This window comes from Neopsephotus bourkii, unplaced genomic scaffold, assembly GCF_033783945.1.
Source record: "Neopsephotus bourkii isolate Nb327-2 ecotype Australia unplaced genomic scaffold, CSIRO-AGI_Nbou_v1 NB_1615, whole genome shotgun sequence".
In the NCBI taxonomy this organism is placed as follows: domain Eukaryota; kingdom Metazoa; phylum Chordata; class Aves; order Psittaciformes; family Psittacidae; genus Neopsephotus; species Neopsephotus bourkii.
Genome location: NW_026902090.1, coordinates 2,481,912 through 2,503,768, shown reverse-complemented (window position 1 = coordinate 2,503,768; position 21,857 = coordinate 2,481,912). Strand labels below are relative to the sequence as shown.

The 21,857-nt window shown below is 44.9% G+C and overlaps 1 protein-coding gene and 1 long non-coding RNA gene across 3 annotated transcripts in view; one reads left to right on the top strand and one right to left on the bottom strand.

The window, feature by feature from the left end:
- Nucleotides 1–21,857, bottom strand: part of NEURL1 (neuralized E3 ubiquitin protein ligase 1) — a 228,775-nt gene that overhangs the window by 146,362 nt on the left and 60,556 nt on the right. The window contains exon 2 of one of the 2 annotated variants that reach the window (XM_061372601.1): nt 15,492–15,645. In XM_061372601.1, coding sequence (XP_061228585.1) covers nt 15,492–15,645 — 154 coding nt within the window. Of the gene's footprint in view, nt 1–15,491; nt 15,761–21,857 lie in introns of those variants that run through there. The other variant, XM_061372603.1, reaches the window with a different exon arrangement.
- Nucleotides 17,689–20,666, top strand: LOC133222685 (uncharacterized). Its single transcript, XR_009728337.1, has 2 exons — nt 17,689–18,865; nt 20,327–20,666. It is a non-coding gene; the product is annotated as an uncharacterized LOC133222685 (long non-coding RNA).

The window sequence follows — 21,857 nt, the reverse complement described above, 5'->3', positions numbered from 1 at the left end:
TCTCAGGCTGAGCTCCACCTTGGTCTGTAACCAACAGGAAAGTCAGACGATGTCACACACGATGGCACTTTGCATTTTATGGTGTTTGTGGGAACAAAATGCCAGTCTGCTCTTCAGCTAGACCAGGTCTGAATCGGGTGTATATCATGCTGGATTGCTTCACGTTTGGGTTTGCAAAATGAGAGCTCAGTGAAGAGCCACAGGGTCATGTGTGTTAAGCAGTGACAAAGAGAGGATTTATGTCTGTTCTTGCCCTCCATACATTTTTACTTGGAGACCTCAAAGTGCCATGAGAGGGCATGCAGAAAAACCTCATTTACCCCTCCTGCTCTTTATTCTTCCCAGGAAGCATGAGCTTTATCCCATCTCTCTGCAGCAGAAATATGCCAGGAATATTGGGGAGAAAGATCATTTTCCTATCCCAAGCTAGTTTAAAAAATTATGCCTACAAATGTTGAAGAACTCAGTATGGAAATGGCATGTGTCAGAAACACAGCAATTCAGCTGTCCTGGAGAGAAATGCTCTGTTCTGCACACAGCAAAGGGAAGGGGAGGTTGAGGGCTGAGCTCCCATTTAGCAGAGTCATTCGCCAAAATTCCTGTGTCCTACAAAGCCACGGGCCAAGGTGGTGAGGAACAGCTGCTCAGTCCCTCTACTGCAGAACAATTTGGATGCAGAGACAAACTTTGCCTTCAAATCAATCCCAAGATCCACTGCAGGAAGGTCATTATGCTGCACAGGGAAAGCAGCAACGTTTTGCCTTAGGGCTGTAATGGCATCCTGTGGTCCAACCACCCCAACGTCTCCTTTACAAAGCAAGAAACTCAACAGTGCTCTCCTGTGGGCTCCCAGGAGCCCAGCACTTCAATGGGATGGGGCAATTCAGTAAGACCCCAGACTTTCCTTTTTAATCCCTAAAAGGCCTGGGAAACATTTCTCTTTCCCAGGTTCTTCATCTGCATGTTTTTGACACTAGGAAGGTAGGGCAGTGTTCCAGACTTTACCTCCTGCAGCTTGTCACACACAAGGCTAACAGTCCCACTGCCTTCCTCTGGGAAGGGCACCCATCTCACAAACAAACGTTGGATTGTTACTCATATTAACTACAGAGAGGACCAAGGTCCCATTAATTAGCACTGACATTTACTATGGAGGCCACGAGATATGAGTGAGATGAAGATGGATGAATTCCAAGAGGATCTGGGAGCAAGAAAGGGCTGTGAGAAATGACTGGGCATTTTTTATTCTGAGTTTTCCTTGTAAAGAGACATTATTGATGTTCAAATTCCCTTTCATGTTAGAATAGGAAGTCTTGCAGTGAGTTTTTTGCAACGTATCTAAATTGCAAGGTGCAGTACACTGCTGAAATGAAGAAGGGACCCTTTTACCGGCCAGTCTCCAGTCACTGGGCTTGTGTGTGGAGCTCGAGGTCACAGATCAGGAGGTGTTTTCCTGAAGGGTCTGGCTTAGCTTTGGTTCAGAGGATTTGGAAAAAAATCAGTGCAAAAGTTCAGCAACTGTGTGCTTCTACTGAAGCAGGGTCAAGCTCATGATAAAATAAAACCATCTGCTCTTTCAGACTTTCACCCCAAACCAGAATAAACCTATTTTGATGCTCTTATGGACTTGGCTCCTTCCATTGTCTTCATGTGCTCCAGTTTGACATTATCAGGCATTCAGACTCTTTGGATGAGATCCTGAGTCGTTGACCAGTGGGATTAAAATAAAGATTAGTTGAAAACAAAAGCATTGGTGTTTCTTTAGTACGTTTTCTGTTTGTCGAGCCATTAGGTCATATTCCCTTGCAGATTTTCTCTGTAACGGAGAAGTATATAAAATAGAGGGGAGTTTAAACAAAAGCTAGGATTCTCATGCAATCCCTTCAGTCCAGCAGCTGAGGCTTTAGGAAAAAAAGTCAGTTACCGTGAGAGCTAGGAAAGCTGCCTCAATTCATGGCTCTTTTCTGTAAGACAATGCCAACAGCAGAAACAACTGCCCTGTTTCTGAGCACTGAGTAACCCCATTTCTCACCTTCATCTCTACTGTGTTGCTGAGCCCTAGGCAAGGGCTTTCAGAATTTAACAGAGAAACCCAAATCTGGTTCTGAAGATGCAATCCTCTGGCAGAGATACTGGGGCAGGGGAAGCTCAGCAGAAGGGGAGCAGATCCAAAACTCACCAAGGCATGAGTATGCCATTAGGGTAGAGGGCAGAAAGGTCGGCAATCTACATCGCTTGGAGAGTCAGGAAGACACTTGGTCTATGACTCTGACAACTGCCATCAGTGGGCAGGGACACACTTTATCTAAAACCTTTTCTAAAACAAGCCAGAAAATCCCATCACCACTGGTGTGGGGTTTTCTGACTTGGTTTAGAAGCACAATATATAAAACGTGAACAAAAACTATGATCCTCATAACAGCTTTCCTCTCTCCTTTTCCCATCCTGCCGATCATGATGTCTGGGGCTATAAAAAGGCACTTTATAGATGAGACACAAGCACAAGAGCATGTCTCTCATTCTGATCTGCTTCTGTGTTTATAACCATCGCTTATCTAATGACACTTAGGAAGTGTTACCAAGGAGACTATTTGCATCCTGCACCATGTTGCTAAAGCAACACTGATGAATTAGATGCAGCGCTCTTAGCCTTCACCTACTGTATTTGTATTGCTATTAAAATGAAAGAGTCACAGGCTTAAACTATATTTGGGTCATTCACTCATCCAAACACCTGAAAATAGACCAATGGCAGCAGCTACGGAGTTCCCCCCTAAATCTAGCACATCTAGGTCTCCATCTCTTACATGTATTTCTAGCTTGCCTGTCAATGTGACCTGCAGACAAAGCAAGCCATCTTTTTTTTCGTACTATGACCTTCCTCCACAGCACGTGTTTTCCCTATATGCTTGGCTTTTATTTGAATACATCAGGAGATTTTAACTGTCATAAATAATTACAGCATCTCAGTATTTGGTGGAGCATGGCAGAAGGCAATTTGTACATAACATTAATTTTTGAGGCACAAGATGGCTCAGAGGCACTGGAAATGTGACAACTTGACTGAAGTTTATGGGTCAGCTGTTCATCCTCACCCTGAGTCTTGGTTCAGCTGTAAAGAGGCACCACTCAAAGGCTTCAAGAAGGCCCATGGAAAGATTAAAAGGCTAAATAATGACTAATAGGGTAAAATACTCATTAATGAGGTGATGATAAAATCAAAATAATTTAAAACCATTAAGAACTAGAAGCAAGCTATAAACAAAAATAAAGAAGCTTTTTTAGGTGAAGTAACAGAATAAATTAATCAAGGAAGCACAAAACACTACTGCTAGGAAGGAGAGTGAGCAAAAGAGGTGTGTTTGCAATGGTTTCCAAAGCCAATAACAGCTTCTCTAGAGTTTGGACATTTGACAATATGTTAAAAAACATATTTAAAATGCCCTCCATGTTAATGCATAAATATGGGCAACTGTCAGGAACTTTACAGCACACTTCTGGACTAACACAGAATAATATAATACCATCCTACCAGCACCAAGCTGGAACTCTCCATCACTATTTAATACGTTTATTCCAAAAATAAGTCCTGCTTTTAACACTTTCAAATTTAACAGATAGATAAACTCAGGCAAGGACACAAATACTTGGCATCTGTCACTGAATTCAATCAGCTCTCTGAATCAGAGCAAAAGCACCCTGTTCCAGCTCTGCTTTAGTGCATAATATAGTTTGGGTGACTCTTATTAATAAATATTTGCTTTAGCCCAGAAGCATTGCTAAAAGCACACCTGGGAGCATTTTACTATATATAAAACCTCTGTTCCAACAACAAATTTGATATGCCTGAAGAATCTAATCACGAGAAGGCAACTCTCCTTCCTGCTGAACAGGCTACAGCAAGAGAAAGCCCATGTCCAAAAAGCATTTCACCAGCCAGCCCTTGTAATTGCTTATGCCTGGGAATTTAAGATGAAATACCATCATCTGGGCTGGTAAAAAGCTTGCTAACAGTCTTGGGTGCCAGTTCAGCCAGGCAGGTATGTCCTTTGGCTTTTAACAATATTTAAGGATGTTTTTCAGAGGGCTGCAAGAGACAGAAGAGCCAACTGCGTGAGTCAGTGGTAGCTGAACACCATCGCCTCCTCTCAGAAGGATGCTGCCGATGCTTTGCCAAGCAAGGAGGGGGTGATGTGGGCAGATGGGGGTGAATGTTGCTCAGCTGCATTGACAGACTGGGAATATAGGGGGAAGACCTCAAATCCCAGCATTTCCCTAGGAGACAGAACTGGATCACATGAACTCTATGGTAATTAAGGGATGTAGGACTACTGTGTTCAGCAGATGAATTGAGTCTTTCTCCTGATGAATTGTTGTGCAAAATATAAATAAATCATTTTGCCTCCCTAGACATCAGCCTATTTTAGGATGAGGGGATGGCACAAGCTTTTTCCTGCCTCTCTTCAACAGCAGCAGTGAGGCCCAGTTCCTCAAGTTTTGTCATTGCTTTAATTCCTCCATAAGAAGGTGTAATAAAGGCACAGAGAGGATTGCAGTAGCTGGCATTAGGGTGTGTAGCAGAATATGTGTGTGCCCACCACCACACTCTACTGAGCTGCCTGGACATGTGCTGACATGGTGCTGGTAAAGAGCATCCTCCAAGCCACATGGTGGGGAAGCCACCCTGCAGCAAGAGAGCTGTGGGGTCTGAACAAACATTCAAACATTCTTCCTAACTCCTGTCATAAAGCAAAAAGGGATGGTTCATGTCTCGTGGGGCTATAACCACTGTATTCCCTCATCTTCCTCCCATGGTGGCCACCGCAAGAAAACTCCACCAAAATTGTGTTGTAGAACGCAGTCTGCAGTCCTGTGGAGGAAACAGTTATTCATGGCAACACACAAAGGCTGCAGAAGGTCAGTTTTAGCTGGGAATTTCAAGGGAAGCTTTCCCAGGATTCAGCCCTTCTCTCTGACTTCAGGTGCCCTATGTGAAATGGTCCAGGGAAGGCTCCAGGGAAGGGTTAGAAATGAGGATTTGCATCGCCAGCAAGGCAGAGAGAAGAGGAGGTATCAGCCCACTCCTCCTTCTCCCATGGGAAGTCAGATCAAAAGCAAAAAGGTTTTCTCTGTGCTCGTTATGCCTCTGTGAAATTTTCTAAGGACTTTCTGTTGGTTTTGGCTCAGGTCCTAGACCCATGTGGACAAAACCCATAGTGTATGATGTGTCTGGATTATATATTAGCAAAAGGGTTCCCTCTGCGATCAACCAAGCATGTAGAACACTGTATTAAAACATGCCCCGCTCCGTATCTGACCCAATGGAGTTGGCATGAAGAAGTTCTCACCACACCCTAAGAAATGCCACTGGACTACGAATTGTCATTACTTCCCTCATCTCAGTTCCTATATGGCCTTATCTAAGCTATGTCATAAATCTTCTGGGTTTTATCTGAACTCTCCTCCTCCTAGTGACATTCTGTACTTCTCAATAATGTTTTCTCCATGTAAATTACACAGGGCACAGCCATAATGCTCCAGCAGAAGCAAGGGAAGCAGTGGGAAATAGCTAAAAGCTATGAACTGTATTCCTACTTGTAATCTTCTGTCATATTCCAAGTTGGAAGATTAGATAACGAGACTATTTATAGTGGCATTGCTGGGTGTGTACCACAAAACCTTTATTGTAAGACCATGGGCAAGTATGAAATTTCAATTTTGCCTGCCATTGCCCCGTGTCACAGCTTCATTTGCACCACCGCATCTTTTATTTCACAGGGGGGTTATTAATAATAGATGTAGCATTAACATTTTCTAATTGGGAGTTTACCCTCGGTCTCTGTTCCCACCCTTAGCTCAGTAAATGTTCATGTTGGACTGACAACCGGAGACTGACAATATCTGCTCAGCCACCAGACACACATTGTGTGGGCAGGAGCAACCAGAGCTCACTTCATTCACTGATGCAGGTACCAGATTCAGGACTTCTCTGGTTGAAATCTCAAGCTGCTTTTTAATCTCTCTGCTAAATCCTCCCCTCATACTAATAAGTTCTGAGAACAACTGTCCAAAGGAAAGGCACTGAACACCAGATGATGGCTTTAAACTGAAAGAGGCCAGATTTAGACTGGACGTTAGGAAGGAGCTCATTACTATGAGGGTGGTAAGGCACCAGAAGAGATTGCCCAAAGAAGCCGTGAATGTCCCATCCCTGGCAGTGTTCAAGACCGGGTTGGATGGGGCCTTGAGCTACCTGGTCTAGTGGGAGGTGTCCCTGCCTGTTGCAGGGGGCTTGAAATGAGATCATCTTTAAGGTCCCTTCCATCCCAAACCATTCTACGGTTCTATGAGTTAAATAGGGAGAAGTTTTTGCATCTTCCTTTTATGCCTGTTAAGAGATGTAAACGTATAAGGGTTGTCCATTAAAATGGGTACATATACAGAGATGAGAGTGAGAATGAGAAATCCAGTGTTAACATCGCAGCTGACCCAGGTCCCTTTTAATGCATTCACTGCATTTTTTTAATAAACTATTTCAACTACTTCTTTCTGTGTTTGCTAAAATTCTGCAACATAATCAATTAGTGAGGCACATTTTCTCTTTTCCATTTTCTATCCTATCTATTCAAGTGACTCACTCACGTAATACGCAGATTCTGTTTGCAACATTTACAGTTATTTGTATCCTGTCTTCTACAGTGACTCAATATTTCTATGGGAAACCATCTCTTCCCTTCCTACCTAGTAATTACTTGTTAAGTACAAAAAAAAAAGGCATTCAGCATCCACAAAAATGGTCCTGCAAGATAGAGAGAGAGAGAGATAGAGAAAAACACAATGGCACCAGTTGCTCAATCAAAGAAATTTCAAGTGATATCAATACAATTAGATGTTATATTAAACAGGTATCTCTTAAGGAGGAGATTTGGACTAACCTATGATAAAGAGCTGAAATCTGGGTGGTAAAATAAGCTTTGGATCTGTGGTTGCTTGGCTTACCTGACAAAAGTCTGTCCAGAAGCAAGTTAACATTCTAACACTAAGCTTTACATTAAATGGTGTCGATGAGCAGCAAAGCACAAAACACAGTCATGTCTCCATCCAAGTAGCAGTTAAATGGAAATCAAGCAGAGCTTTATGCCTAACAGAGGATGAAAGATGATCAGTGTGGTTTTTAAATTGTATGTTGACATAAGGGAAGTAAATGTAAATTGGAATGAATCAAGCATAACATGATTACATTTCTTCTGGCTGGGTCAGGGTGAGAGCTACAGCTTTCAAGTATAGTGAAGCCAGAGGGATGTCCAGAGAGGGGCTGCTTGCAAAGACTTTCAAGCTCCTTCTCAGCTTTTAAAGTAAGAAACCAATATCCCAAAAGTGCCCCTGATTAATTTCACTAGGACAAAAGATCCCAGATTTCCAACTGTGCTTAGCATCCCATGGTCCCTTGTCCCTTCAGAAACTGGGCTACTCCTCTGCTGTCTCACTGGTTAGTTTCTGACACTGGCACTGGATAGTTCCAGAGCTAGCCAGCCATTGTTTTGCTGAATCGATCCTCTCAAGCCCTGATGCTAAACATCATGTGTTCTGGCTATATCATAAAAATGAGGAGCTCAGCAGTCAATAGAAAATCCCTGCATATGCCCATGCACTTGCGGTAAGCCCACACATGCAGTAACATCTGAGCGTCAGTTATCAGTCTGAAACTCAAATACTGAATACAAATGAACAGAGGAAGGAGACTCTGCAAGCAATGCCAGTACGTTAGAATTTCTTTTGTCTAAAGTTTTCTTACTGTTTTTTTCCAATAAAAAGTATTTATATGAAGTGGAGTTTTTTTAACTAAAAAATCTGCATGGTATTCTCTCTCTGGGACTGGCTAAGAACTATTTACATTTACTTTTCAGAGTTTTGTATTAAAGAGCCCTGAGGTTTAACCCGACAGTTTTCTGAGAGATGAGAATCATTCCCTATGCTTTAGCAAAGAACAGAACCAAGGTGGCCTAATGGAGAATTGTACAAACATAATCCCACCATGGCATACTCCACCCTGTAATTTTAAAACACAATCCTATTTTAATCCTGGAAGGCCAAATATAACCAGGAGTGTAAACATTAACAAGAATCTTATTTACAACATGCTTTTATCAGCTGCAGTTCCCCAAGAACAAATGGAGATGAAAACCTACCCCACCTCAATTTTAACCACATAGCTTCATCAACCTAGACCTTAGTATGAGTATCCAGTACTCATACTAATATCTCAGTATTCAAGTAGCTGCTCTCCCCAGCTACACAGCTAGCAATACCCTAGTTAGGTAGGTTAAAAGGTAGTTCAGGCTCATGTAGACATGTCATAGTTGCAGCAGAAACTTTAAACATGGCCGACCCCAAAGTTTCAGGTAGAATTCAGCTCACATCCTCAGAGCTACTTTGGGATTTGTCCATTTGTGGTACATAACTGAGCACCTGCACAATGACGTTATTAAGGTTAATCTTAGACCAACCATTTCTGGATGGAGACAATCACACAATACAGGCACTGCAGACTGCATTCCTTGGGACAGATCAGAACTGGATTAACTTGGATGTCCTAATACCTCAAGGCAGACCAAGTCAGAGCATGTGTGGATCCCCAGCTTGAAATGAGTAGCCACCAAGAAGATATGCACCGTAAGTACCACATGTACTTATGCACTTGCCATGGGCAATAATTTCAGCGATGCAGAAGTTGCTGATTCCTGTTATTATCCCAGCAGCAGTAGGGAAGAGCAGCTGCCAAATCTGAAATTTTCCAAGCTTTTGATTAGAAATCTTCTCAGATAGGGGGATAACCACAAAATCTGCTACATCAGCAGTCTAGGAAACAAAATGAAGTGGGGGCTACTTACGTCTTCATCATTCAGGAGGTCAATGTAAGCAAAAAGAACCTGCTTTCTCTTACTCCAAAACAGCCACAAATGCAAAAGTACCTTTATTTGTCAAAATCACAGAGTGCAGGAGACACGGCCTCATCCAAGAAAGCTTGCACATGGACTTTGTCACAATCTCTACTGTCTCCTGGATAAAGCCTGGACTTTGATGCTGCCATGGCAATGAACCACTCTGTAAACACTCAGGCAGGGACATTCATGGAAAAGAGGATGAACCCAGCTAGACATCAGCCAAGACCAGAGCAGGCTCTATCCCTTCCCATCTACCCTTGCAATGTCTCAACAACCCAGATCCTGCTTTCACTGATGTGAAGTTTTATATTCGCATTTTAGCATTATCTTGAGCATCTAAAAGTAGGTAGCCTTAGAAAGACACCCTTGGGAAGCTCATATGAGCAGGACAAGTGTGTGGTCTTTGTATGTAGCAAACTTAAAATGATTTACCTTTCGTGGCCTCCAATCTCCCATAAAATTGGACCCACTTTAGCATCCATAACATCCATTACTCATGAGCTCTACAAAGCTACTAGCTACTGCAGATGGCTAAAGTCTCCTTTTGTTCAAAAGAAGCTGGAATCTACCAACTTCATTTGATGGCCTCCTAATTCTTGTACTGGAAAAGACAGTGAAGAGTGGAGCTTTGCCCCTTCTTTACATGCCAGTCATTTCCCCAGTTGTCCCTTTTGTCCAGACATAAGAGTCCTAGTTTATTCAATCCTTCTATAATCCAGACTTTTGACTGCTCTATTGCCCTCTTGTGAATGCTTTCCAGTTCATTTTTATCTTTTTTAAGATGGTAAAAGGGGAAGCACCAGAACTACGCAAAATACTCAGATTCATACAATCTAATCATGGCCTCTATTTTCTTCTGTTTGGCTTCCCTTATAGTTTCTAGTATTTCATGTGCTTTTTTTAACTGCCACTGATCCTTGCATTAACATTTTCAGCTCAATCATCCCACTGATGTTTTGGTTCCTACTGGTTTTCAAAAGCAGCCTTTCTTGCCCTTGGGAAATAGAGAGCATCACCTGTGGGCAAAGCACCACATGATTTCCTGGGAAATGTCTGACAATGTGCAGCATTACCTGCTCCACCAACAGCCTTCACCACCTTATGAAAAAGATGACGGGAAAGGAAAAGTAGGACTGATAAATTGCTGTGTTTGGAGCACTGAGCAATTGTAGGCAGTTTAAATGCAATAAATCAAAGTTCAACAGCTTGGGGAAAAATCTGGTGCTTGGGAAAAGGTCATATAACCTGAGAATCTCAGGCAGGAAAAACTTTAGACCTACAACCCAGACACACTGACAGGTCAGAGTGAAATAAGCATGAGCCAGGACAAAATGAAAGCAGAAGGGCAGGAAGCAGGAGGCATCCTTCAAAACCTTGAACAATGAAACTTCTGAGTCTATAGGGCTAAGAGAAAATGAAGTAGTACTTCAAAAAAGAACCAGTTATAACAGCAATGGGAGCTGAGGCTCTCTCACAGCATTATTACTGGCACCACCCCCTGGTGTGCTGCTTGCACCCCAACTTCTAATCCCCATGATAATCAGCTGCTCACGTCCTTTTACTCCCCGCATAGTTTTATCTAGAGAGTGCACAAAATGGAGCTGGCAGCAGGGTAGTCGTTCCTATCAACAACATACAATTATTAAAATGCCTACAGCAGATGCCAGATTACTATCTTCTGCATGTATTTCAGAAGCTCATAAAATACCACTGAAAGGAGAAAAACGTCTGACGAATTTATGTGTCAGTGGGATATAAAGTTTGAAACAGCAACTGCAAAAACGCAAGCAAAGGCTGTATAAGCATGACTGGTATCCCCTGGGGGCCAGGAAAAGCAGCAAAGCCCCTGCCTCCTTAGTAAAGTGTTGCAGAGCAGGCTGTTTCTGGGAGTTTGCATCCAGAAAGTCAGTCACATCTTTCAGCAAATAACTGCTGACTCTGACTCCAGGTTTCCTAGCAAAAGACAGGACTAAGAAGTGTCCTGCCAAGGCGCCAGTCTGCTTCATGAGATGCTCTGGAATTATAAACCCCAAATCATCCTACAGAGATCACCTAGGCACGTGAGTAAGATCTATCTGTATGAATGAGCAGTAAGTACAGGGGACCACGGAAGAGCACAACACAACATGACTCAGATCTCAATGGGAGCCTCCAGATGCCACTGTAATACAAATAATAAAGAATAACCCATGAGTAATCAGCCACTGATGAAAAGAGGATCTCTGACTAGCTCAGGATCTCTGTATAATATATGCATTCTTTTGCATAAATATCACAGGTGTATTAACCCATCAGAAAACCAACAGGAAGAAATCCTGCTTGCTGTCACTCACCATGGAAGTTTACCTTCCAAGGCAAGATGGGCCCCAGGAAAGAAAAGCAAACCTGAGTAAGAGGCTGGAGGAAAGGATTGAAGAGAGGAGACATTAATACTCCTTAGCTATCACAGTGTCATATTGATCTGCTGTCCACATAAATGGCTAAGCCTTCTTGAAGCTGAGGACATTGAGACAAGTGAGAATGAAGAGCCACTTGCCCATGGTGCACGGCAGATGGCATTCAGGTCCTGTACCTCACCTCTGGCCCAAGGGCTAGCAAAACCTGCATTTCTAGCACCCTGAACCAGCAAATCTGGGTGCTACACAACAGCCTTAACAGGTTACACAGTCCACACATCACAGTAAGGAGAGTGAAACTTATCCTGCAAAGCTGAGGAGCAGGGAAGAAAGAAATGCAACAGCCACAGAGATCTGCAGGACGTAACACTAGGAAAGAAGGGCAATTTACTGAGCTACACCAGACTTTAAGAGGAACATTAAGAAATGAGATTGAATAGACTACTCTGGAAGAATCCTAGGGCACAAAGATGGGTTGAACTGGAGATATATGTATTGAGATATAGTAGATGTCTCCTTGATTGGGACAGTTCAAGCCAGACTGCCCTGCACTAGTAAATGAACAGTACACAGAGCCACTGTTATAAAGGTTGATCTTTTTCAGCTCAGAATCCAGAAAATTAGATACAGCTGGAGTTTCCCCACTCAGTTCCACTCCAAACAGCCACACATACCTTGTTTGAGAGTTATTGCAAACCATATTTCAGAGAGGGTAGACAGCAAAAACCCCTGGAATTTATCTGGTGGCATCATTAAGGAGATTGTTACCAGATAATCATTATCTTTTGCTCAGCATGAGGAAAGTACATCACTGTCCATCACCCCAGAGAAATAGCCATGTCTATGAAATACTGAAATACTCACAGGAACACTGGAATTAATCTCACCTCAACCTCCCCATTGAGTTAGCACAAAGTGACAACCTTCTTCCAGACCACGAGCCATGAATTCCAGATTAGGTAATTCCAAAGTGCTCGTGTCTAGCAGTTCCTAGTGAACAGCAATGTGAAGTCCTTTTATAAAGAGCTGGACATACCAGATTTTGAAGTACTGTCCTACTCTGAAAGCAACTCTAAAATCATCTTCCTGGGGTTCCAGGTTCACTGTTGCTGGCACCTTCAGTAAAGACCTGCCTACTTCCATTACCTGGTTTTAAAACTGCAGCTGAAGATTGAGAATCAAGTTGGGTGCTTTCCTTCTTCCCCACCACCATCAAAAACAAAGCAAGTGTTCTGCCAGCCATTCCAGTCTTCAGTGACATTTCTGTGGCATGCCTTCAATGCCATCAAAAGTATCACATGGTCTCAAAAAGATTTCTTTATCTAAAGGTGACCATTTTTAGCCCAACTAACAGAAAAGTATGAAATTTGCCAGTACATGTGGGAACAGTTCTACTGTGTGTGGAGGTCTTATTTCTTGCACAGCAGAGGTGAACTTGTAAGGTTTGGGGACTGACTTCAGAGTCCCCAGACTATGCAGGAAACATTGCAATCAGTGTCTCTTTTAGCAAGAATAAGCCTCAATCACCCCTGCCACCAGGTTAGGAAGAGGCCTCACCACAGAAGGAAAGTAATAGATGGTGGCCAAATTATCAAAGTTCAATATCATAGAATCATAGAATAGTTAGGGTTGGAAAGGACGTTAAGATCATCAGGTTCCAACCCCCCTGCCATGGGCAGGGACACCTCGCTCTAAACCATATTACCCAAGGCCTCGTCCAACCTGGCCTTGAACACTGCCAGGGATGGAGCATTCACAACCTCCCTGGGCAACCCATTCCAGTGCCTCACCACCCTAACAGGAAAGAATTTCCTCCTTATATCCAATCTAAACTTCCCCTGTTTAAGTTTGAACCCGTTACCCCTTGTCCTGTCACTACAGTCCCTAATGAAGAGTCCATCCCCAGCATCCCTATATGCCCCCTTCAGATACTGGAAGGCTGCTATGAGGTCTCCACACAGCCTTCTCTTCTCCAGGCTGAACAGCCCCAACTTTCTCAGCCTATCTTCATATGGGAGGTGCTCCAGGCCCCTGATCAGCCTCGTGGCCCTCCTCTGGACTTGTTCCAACAGATCCCTAACACTGGGCCAGATACTGAGGGAAGAACTGGGGACCTTCAATTAAAACATGCTTTACAAACTGTTAAACAGCAGATATGTAACAAAACTGTGTGACATTCATACTTTTGCTGCTATGCCTCCAGACCATTCTACGGGAACCTGTCAGATGCAATCAGACTTGTTTATTCTGCATTTAAACGTAGGACCTGAGGCAGCCCGGGTTCAAAAAAAGACAGAAAAGGCACATATTGTCCCTGGCAGTTGCTTGGGTTTTACAACAAAGGCAATGCGTTGTTAACTATTTACTCTAAAGCAGAAGTATTTCAGTGTTCTGCTACATTACAGTCTCAAGAACCTTTCTGCTTGCTTCCCGAGTACAGGTAGAAATGTAATTACAGTGTAAATGAAATGAAGAAAGAAAGAAACAAACTGACATTAACAAACACCCATCCCCATTCCCGAAAAAGAAAAATCAGGTGATTCATGCAGAGCATCTTCAAAATCTCACGTAAGCCACAGATAATGGATTAAGTGGCAGTGTCCCTTCTGGCTCCAGTTTATAAATTCTTATCTGCTTAAGGTTATTCCAGAAAGATTTCTAGCTGACAGCATGATTCTTAAGAGACAAATCCTCCCTGGCAGTTTACAATTGCATACCAAGTACTACGGCATTGCGTGTGCCTTCATGTTTGCATTGATAGAAGATGATGGTTCAGTGTTTAGGGTTCAGCAGCCCCCTCCTTGCAAGTCTAATTTTAAGCACAGCCATTGTCTGGTCTGAGTTTCAGACTAACTTAGTCCATCACAGAGCAGTAAGCATTCCTAGTGTCTCCTTACATGATCATTCAAAAAGCCATGATACAGTCATCCTCAGTTCACACAACTGTTTCAAATCATCCAAGTACAGAGGAAGGGAGCAGAGAGATGTAATGGAAGAACAATGTGAGTATCAGAAAATCCTTCAGTATAACAACCAGTTGCCCAGCTCATCATTAACCATTTCCACTCCCCATGACCATGCCAAAAAAGTATCCAACAGCTCAGTAAATTGAGGGTGAACAGCAACATCCCTATTTTCCATGTTCGTGGCTGCAAATTCTGCAACATACTGGGGAAGCTGCAACAAGTTTTGATCATCTGAAATGGCTGTGGGTGCAGCACCTTCCCTCATTCCCTGCTTACAGAGATGTCTGACACCCTCTGTTTCACCATCCAGTGCTCTTGGCTGTGAAAATGGGCTTAGTGAAGAGGTAGCCAGGTAGCATTGAACACTTACAGTGTGTGAAAGGGAAATCCCTTTCAAGAATGACAAGTTATTTCCTGCTATGACCCTCCCAGCTTATAGCAAAAGGGAGCAAAAAAGGGCATGGTCAGAGGAGACCTTGGGAAGTCACTCCTGCACACCTTACAATTTGATCCCCATCCAATTTGTTCCAAGAGTGCCCCAGAATTTCAGAAAAGGGATTTGATCCTTGTAAAGAACAGAACAAACTGGACAAGGAGCCCCAGATACCCCCTGCTCTCCTCCAGAGAAGGCTGACTATCTCACTCACATAGATATATTCCTGGAGCGCCCAGAAAAGACACCAAAGCAAAGCTTTTGTCCACTAAGAAACACCTGAGGGCTCTTTGGAGGTCCAGTTCCTCTGACTTGTTGTCCCTTGCTATCCTGGGGTGCCACTGCCAGGGGAGCCTGTGCACCAATCAGCCACCCATGGGGCACTGTCAGGGAATGAGGGGCAGGTCTGGGAGCAGGGCAGGGGGGCCCACACCACTAAAGGCCATAGGGTGCCAGGCATGGAACCATCCCACTTCAAGGTGCCCACTGAACCGAGCCTGTCCCAAGGTGCCCGGGATACCCATCCAGCGACATCCCTCAGGGTGCTGTGAGTGCCTAGGCGTCTCTTCCCAATTTGAGATCTCCGGAGTGCCCAGGGTTTGTGCCCTGCCTGGGCACCCATCCCACCGCGGGGTGCCTACAGCACCCATCCCGATTTGGGTTATATGGATGCCGCAGGGTACCGCGGGTGTTCATACCGCCGGGGATGCTGGGGGTGCCCGTCCTGCCGGGGGTGCCGGCCGAGCCGTACCTTTGAGGCGGTGGTGGCGGGCGCGGTGTAGGCGGCCCTGGCCGCCGCGGGGCAGCGCGGGGATGCTGGAGAAGCGGCTCCCCATGGTGGCATCCGAGCCGGGCCGGGCTGCACAGCGCAAGGTCTCTCCCGGGGGGCTGTGGCGGCGGCAGCGCTCACTCCGATGCCGAGAGCTCCGCTGCTGCTCGCCGCCCGCCGGGCCCCATGCCCCGCCGCTCCGCCGCCCTCCGCTCGGCTCCGCCGCGGCTCGGTACTGCGGGGCGGGGCGGCGGCACCGCGGCCCCCCCGCCGCGCCCCGTCGCCATGGAGACAGTTGTTGCGCCCCGGGGTCGGAAGGGGGGGGGCAGCGCTGCCGCACGTCGCCCAGATGTGCCACCTCTGCTGCGACAGGTGAGGGGCACGCAGGTCCCGATCCCGATCCCCACCCTCAGATCGGTGCCGAGCACACGGACCGGGCCCCCCCGGTAGGGCGGTGGCACCACCCGGTGCGGGGTCTCTGGGGTACCGGCAGCGAAGACAGGCAGCTTCCCCCCCCCCCCCAGCTCAGGCTTCCCCTCGAATCATAAGGATGCCTCAAGAGGCAGCCACAGCATCAGGGACACCATTGCCCTCCCCGGTCCAGGAAGGAAGCACCTCTTGGAGTGGCTCACTTACACCCTGGTTCACTTCTACCTCTCTGGGACAATGCTACTCCCTCACTTCTGCTGGCCCTGAATCCACTTCCCCACCACCCTTCCAGAGAGGAAGTTTGCAGCTGACCCCAGAATCAGACCCCTCAAAGAAGCTGCATCATGCAGGAACGTCCAAGCAGACATGCTCTGCTAGGATGCAACTGTCCTAAAGCAATTAGGATTCTCATGGACGCAAATATGTCAGAGCAGCATTCAGGGGAAGGCAAAGCACATGGGCAAGCAGCCCACTGTTCTCTGAAGCTACCCAAGCACATAACTTTCGGAGGAGAAGGGGAAGTGTTCTGAGGTTACATATAAGACTTGATAAGAAACATCAGAAATCTCAACCAAAATCTGGTGCTGAAATCGGGGTGAGGATTTCTTTTGGTGCCTGTGATGCAGGAGGAATCATTACTGTCCTGCCCAGCCTCAGACTGCAACATGGATGGGATATACACCATGGTTTTGCATCCTTTCTAATTCTCTCAGAGACAGAAAAGGGTGACTATGCCAGTCAGAGTGCTGCCATTGTAGCGCAGGGCTTGAACTTCTGCTCAAACACAAGCCTCCCAATTTTCAGTGCTGCCAATATATTGCATCCTGCTCCAGCTCCACCAGCTGCCTCCACAGGCAGGAAGCTCATGAGGAGAGATGAGACAAAGATGAAGTGAGACTGAATCATCTTTGTCTCCTTTGTGAACACTGTATCTCCAGTCAGCTCATTACAGTGAGCCCAGGAAGAACATGGGACTGGAATGGCTCTTAGATGGGCAAATCCAGTTTGTCATCATATCATGGAATAGTTAGGGTTGGAAAGGACGTTAAGATCATCAAGTTCCAACCCCCTTGCCATGGACAGGGACACCTCACACTAAACCATATCACCCAACTCTCTGTCCAACCTGGCCTTGTACACTGCCAGGGATGGAGCATTCACAACTTCCCTGGGCAACCCATTCCAGTGCCTCACCACCCTAACAGGAAAGAACTTCTTCCTTATATCCAACCTAAACTTCCCCTGTTTAAGTTTTAACCCATTACCCCTTGTCCTGTCACTACAGCCCTTAATGAGTAGTCCCTCCCCAGCATCCTTATAGCCCCCCTTCAGATACTGGATGGCTGATACCTTCCATCCTGCTGAACCTAACTATTTGCAACCAACAAACTAAAAAAAACCCCTGTTCTTTCTCAATTCCTTTTCTCTAACCTCTCTCTGTACCTGTCCTTGAGTTGTAACAGGTCTGCAGTCACATTTCTGTAAAGATTTACTTTTTAGGTGGTAGAAAAAGGTGGCAGCACAAAGCAAATTATAATGGAATTCCATCATATAAAAAAGGTCCTGAAAAAAGAAAGGTATCAGAGTTTTGGACTGGAGGCATAGGAGACATCCATACAGTTGCACAGGGAACATTTCTGTGCAGTCATCCATTAAATTACAGGCACTCTCGCATGCATCATGCATGCTGCTAACTCTGCCTTGTCTTACAGCTCACCACATGGTTGGACCAAGTGCTTTCTGCTTCCACCAAATCCACTGGTTTAGACACCAGGCACCAATTTAATCCTGATACCATAGCATGAATGCGAACATACGGCTAATAGATTATGTGTTCAGTAAGCTCCCTTTTCACCTTGGAGAAAGCATATAGTTACATCACTGAAAGGAAGAAGCTGTATAGATCTGCCTTAGCAACATGTTCAGCTTCTGTGAGGGATGGGCTTCTCTTTGTGTGACACCACAGCCTGTAGTTAACACCAAGGGGAGGAATGCAGAACAGCACCGGGGGGTGCTATGATCATATGCGGGTTCACTTTATCAAATAGTCTTTGAATTTGCTCCTGATGCTGGTTAGAGGAGTGGATGCTTGCTGTCCTTGCCAACTTATGTCAGCTCTTCCCGCAGAAAATGTTGAGCAGGGTGAGAAATATGCTCTGTGATCACAGGGGCTCCTGATAGACGAAACAGGATCACACTGATTCTGGGGGTTTGCCTTTTTCCTGTGCTGTAGCAACACGGAGCATTAAAACAGCTTGCCAAAACTGAAGGGCTTTCAAGCCAGTAAGTCAGGACACTCCTTGTTTCTTAATATTAGTGATATCAACTGAATTGGCTAATTAGGGACATACCATTTCTTGATATCAATCCTGACAGGTAGTGGGGCTCTGGCAGAGAGAACATGCTGTGTGACACAGCAGGATGAGTTTGCACTGAATTGCAATTCCTCTCCACCTTCTTCCTTACGTTTGTAATTTGCGCTTAGAAGTTGATGAAGACAATGCAGTCAGTCCATGAACTTCATCTGAAATGAGCATCAGCTCCCGAAACGGTGCTAACATCAAGATTATCATTCTGAACAAACACAAGGAGAAAGGCACTGCAGTCACAGCTGCTCGTGGAACATCTAGTACCTTAAGTCGTGACACCATCCATGAATTCTCTACCCAAAAGCTGGGTGCAAGGATGAGCTCCAGCTGCTCAGCTCAGGCATATGTGAAAGAGGAGACGGGATGTGCAACAGGATTGATGAAACAGCTGGAGGGCAGCATCTACATGTATAAAAGAGCTTGCCAGAGAAAGACAGCGGGGAAGACTGCTATATTTGGTACACAGGGAGGCTTTCAGACTGTGAAGGGGGCAAGATCAGATGAGTGCATTTGGATCTAAGGACTCAGGGTATTGTGCGAAGATCTCCAGTTGAAGTTGTATGTAGCAATGAAGCAAACATAGTTAAAAATTCCCTTTGCAAAGCTTCTGTTTGTGCCTTCTAGGCACATAATCCCTCAAGGGGTTACACAAGAAACCAGGCAACCGCAAACAAGATATAATTATGAAGATTCACAGAACAGAAGTACACAGGAATCCTGAGCCACCATTGCTCAGGATTGCTCAGAGACTTGAGCAAACACATGTCAGAATTTACACCCTGAGAGGATGCTCAGAATAGGAGGCATGACGCAGGAAATGAGTGTCACAGAACAAAACACAGAGCAGTGAGCAGATGCTGCCCAGATCCCTTTGGCTTTGAAATTCATGGGGTCCAGCTACCTGGACCACTCACTGGCACACATGTGGGTGGGGGTGCCAAGCAATTGGACATGTGATGGCTTGACCACCTTTTACACCCACTGGAAACATTAATCTCAATAGTTACCCAAATGAGTGAATGCTTTCCTCATTCTTCATGTTTTCCTCCATCTCCACATGGAGAAACTGAAGCAACAAGACAGCAGCACAGAGGCTGAGGGTGGGGATATGTCATCCCTTCCAGAGCACGCTTTGATCCACTGAGCCTTCCTTATTTCACACACCCATTAATCTACTTCTTTTCCTCAGATACCATGAAAATACCTGCAAAAGAAATCAACTGGTTTTTTTATTTGTTGTAATTGAATGCCTGGCGTCGGAGCTTCAACAGATGTGAAAGAAAAAGACACATCTATCCATGAAATGTACAGATCTGCATGCTGCAAGGAGAAAAGATCCCCTGGGAGATAGTCACTGCACCTAATTGTTGGGCTAATCTCCTAATCCATGTATTTTTAATTGCTTTAATGACAATTGACCAATTGCATTCTTGATGTGGCATGCATCACTCCAAAATGAAATGCCCTGTAGGTGTTACGTCAGGAACATTTGCCCCATTGCTGTCACCTCTGAACCCAGTGCAGAGCTGAATGTAAGACTCAGGTGGAACAGAAGCAAATTCAGCATTATGAACTCAAATAGGACAGGATTACAAGAGTCTGCTCTTAGTCATAGGCGAATAACTTTTTGCCTGTGGGTTTCTGTGTCTAACAGGAGAACAGCAGCAACCAGCACAGTCTGCAAAGTTACTTCTAGAAGTATTAGCTTAAATTGAAGAGGGAGAACGGTTGTGTGGATGTAAAGCCTCATCAACATTTATAAAACGCTTGGTCTCAGGCAGCAGTCAACAGGAAGTCATCCTGACAGATGATCATTCAATTTGGTCATCCTTCCCTGAGAAAGCTAAATCCTAGTTCACTTCTTTGTGAGAAATGTAGATATTCATTTTCTACAAGTGGGCTAAGAGAGAAGTGTCCATCTTTCATGACACACCAGCCATGCAGTGTTCACCCAGTTGTTTTGTACACCCAGCTCAATGCCACAGATTAATTCTGAATGTTTTCTAACCTTTACATTAGCAGTTCTCCCATTCATCAGCACAGGATCTGCACAAAAGCAGAAGCTGTTGCCTGACCTTCAAGGCAGAACCACAGTAGCACCATCCAGGATAGACATCTGTGTATGTAAGGAACACCAAAGCATCATTTAAGTGCTACTGTGGAAGCATTTGCCAGAAAGGGAAAACTTTCAGAAGAGGGAGAAAGGCCCAGAGAGACTGCATGGGCTATTCTTAGGGCTTTTTATTCCTCCAGTCCTCCTACATTCCTCCCTCTCACACTCTGCAGCTGCTATGTTGAGATCTCTTGCATGGTATTAACCACTTATTGAACTTTCCATCAGGTAGCTTCATGGAGGACAGCTGTTCCATGATGCCCTTCCTTTTTGGAAGCACTTTCCATAAAAGCAAGCAAAGCCACTTCCTTTATCTGCCTTAAAAATTAACACACTCCTCTGCTACAGTGTCCTGCAAGCCTTCTCCAGCAATCAGTGTGGCTGTGCAGAGACCACTGCTGACCAGCATATCCACCATCCCAGCAGCATCTCACCCAGGTGCAACAGGGGGCACAAAATTGCACCTCGTGATTCCTGCCACCACAGGAACAATTTGGACTTTATCCACAGCAGCATTTTCAGGAAGATGTGTACCCCAATTTGAAAGCACCGTGCAACAGCAGAGATCTCATACTCAAGAGAACTTAATGCAACAAGGACTTACCTTACAGTAAAAAACTGTGCATGCTGTCTCTTGCCTAAGTTTGCTAACACAGACTTCCAAGCCTTACATCATGTAGTGTCTTCGATAGATGAAGAACTCTTGTTCTCTCACAGGTTTTCCAGAACCAGATCCAGCTGTAGACATGCCTTTTGACTTCCCGTTACTTTCACTTGGTTGCTACATTCTCTCTGTAGTTGCTTGTATAAAATACATATAAATCCAATAACTGCACTGTATGAAAGAGCAAGAAAAAGAACAAAAGTGAAAGAATGGCTTCCTTTGGATAATCAGTTCCTTTGGGAAGTTCTATTTTAATGAACAATGTCTGTCCATTTATGCAGACCTGTTATGGGTCTGACCCCTATTGCGACTCGCAGAAGCTGAAGAGCTTTTACATTTTTTAGCAGCCATTTTGCAAAGTGCTGCTTACGTATTTGTCATGAACAATGCTCAAAATCAATCATATGAAGAAAAGTATTAGCAGGTGAGAATAAATAGGCTGGTTAGAGAATACTAATTTCTCCCACACATACTGGTCACTTTTGTGGTGATCAGTGGTGTGGTTGTTTATTGAATTTGGGCATGCAAATATCTGTTATACCCCTGCAGCACTTAGGTGAGAAGGGTTTAAGCCCCTTTTAATTTAAGCCTATTTATTACGCATCCCACACTGGGGAACTCTGTGGGACCTGCTGAACCCCAAATGCATGTTAAAGCAACCCCAAGGCTGCTTCCTTCCAGAGCAGAAAGCTTCAAGGGGCACATTTGTACCATATCCCAGAGGTCCAGGTCTCACCCCTAAGCTGGGACATACATGAAAGGCCAGTACTGAG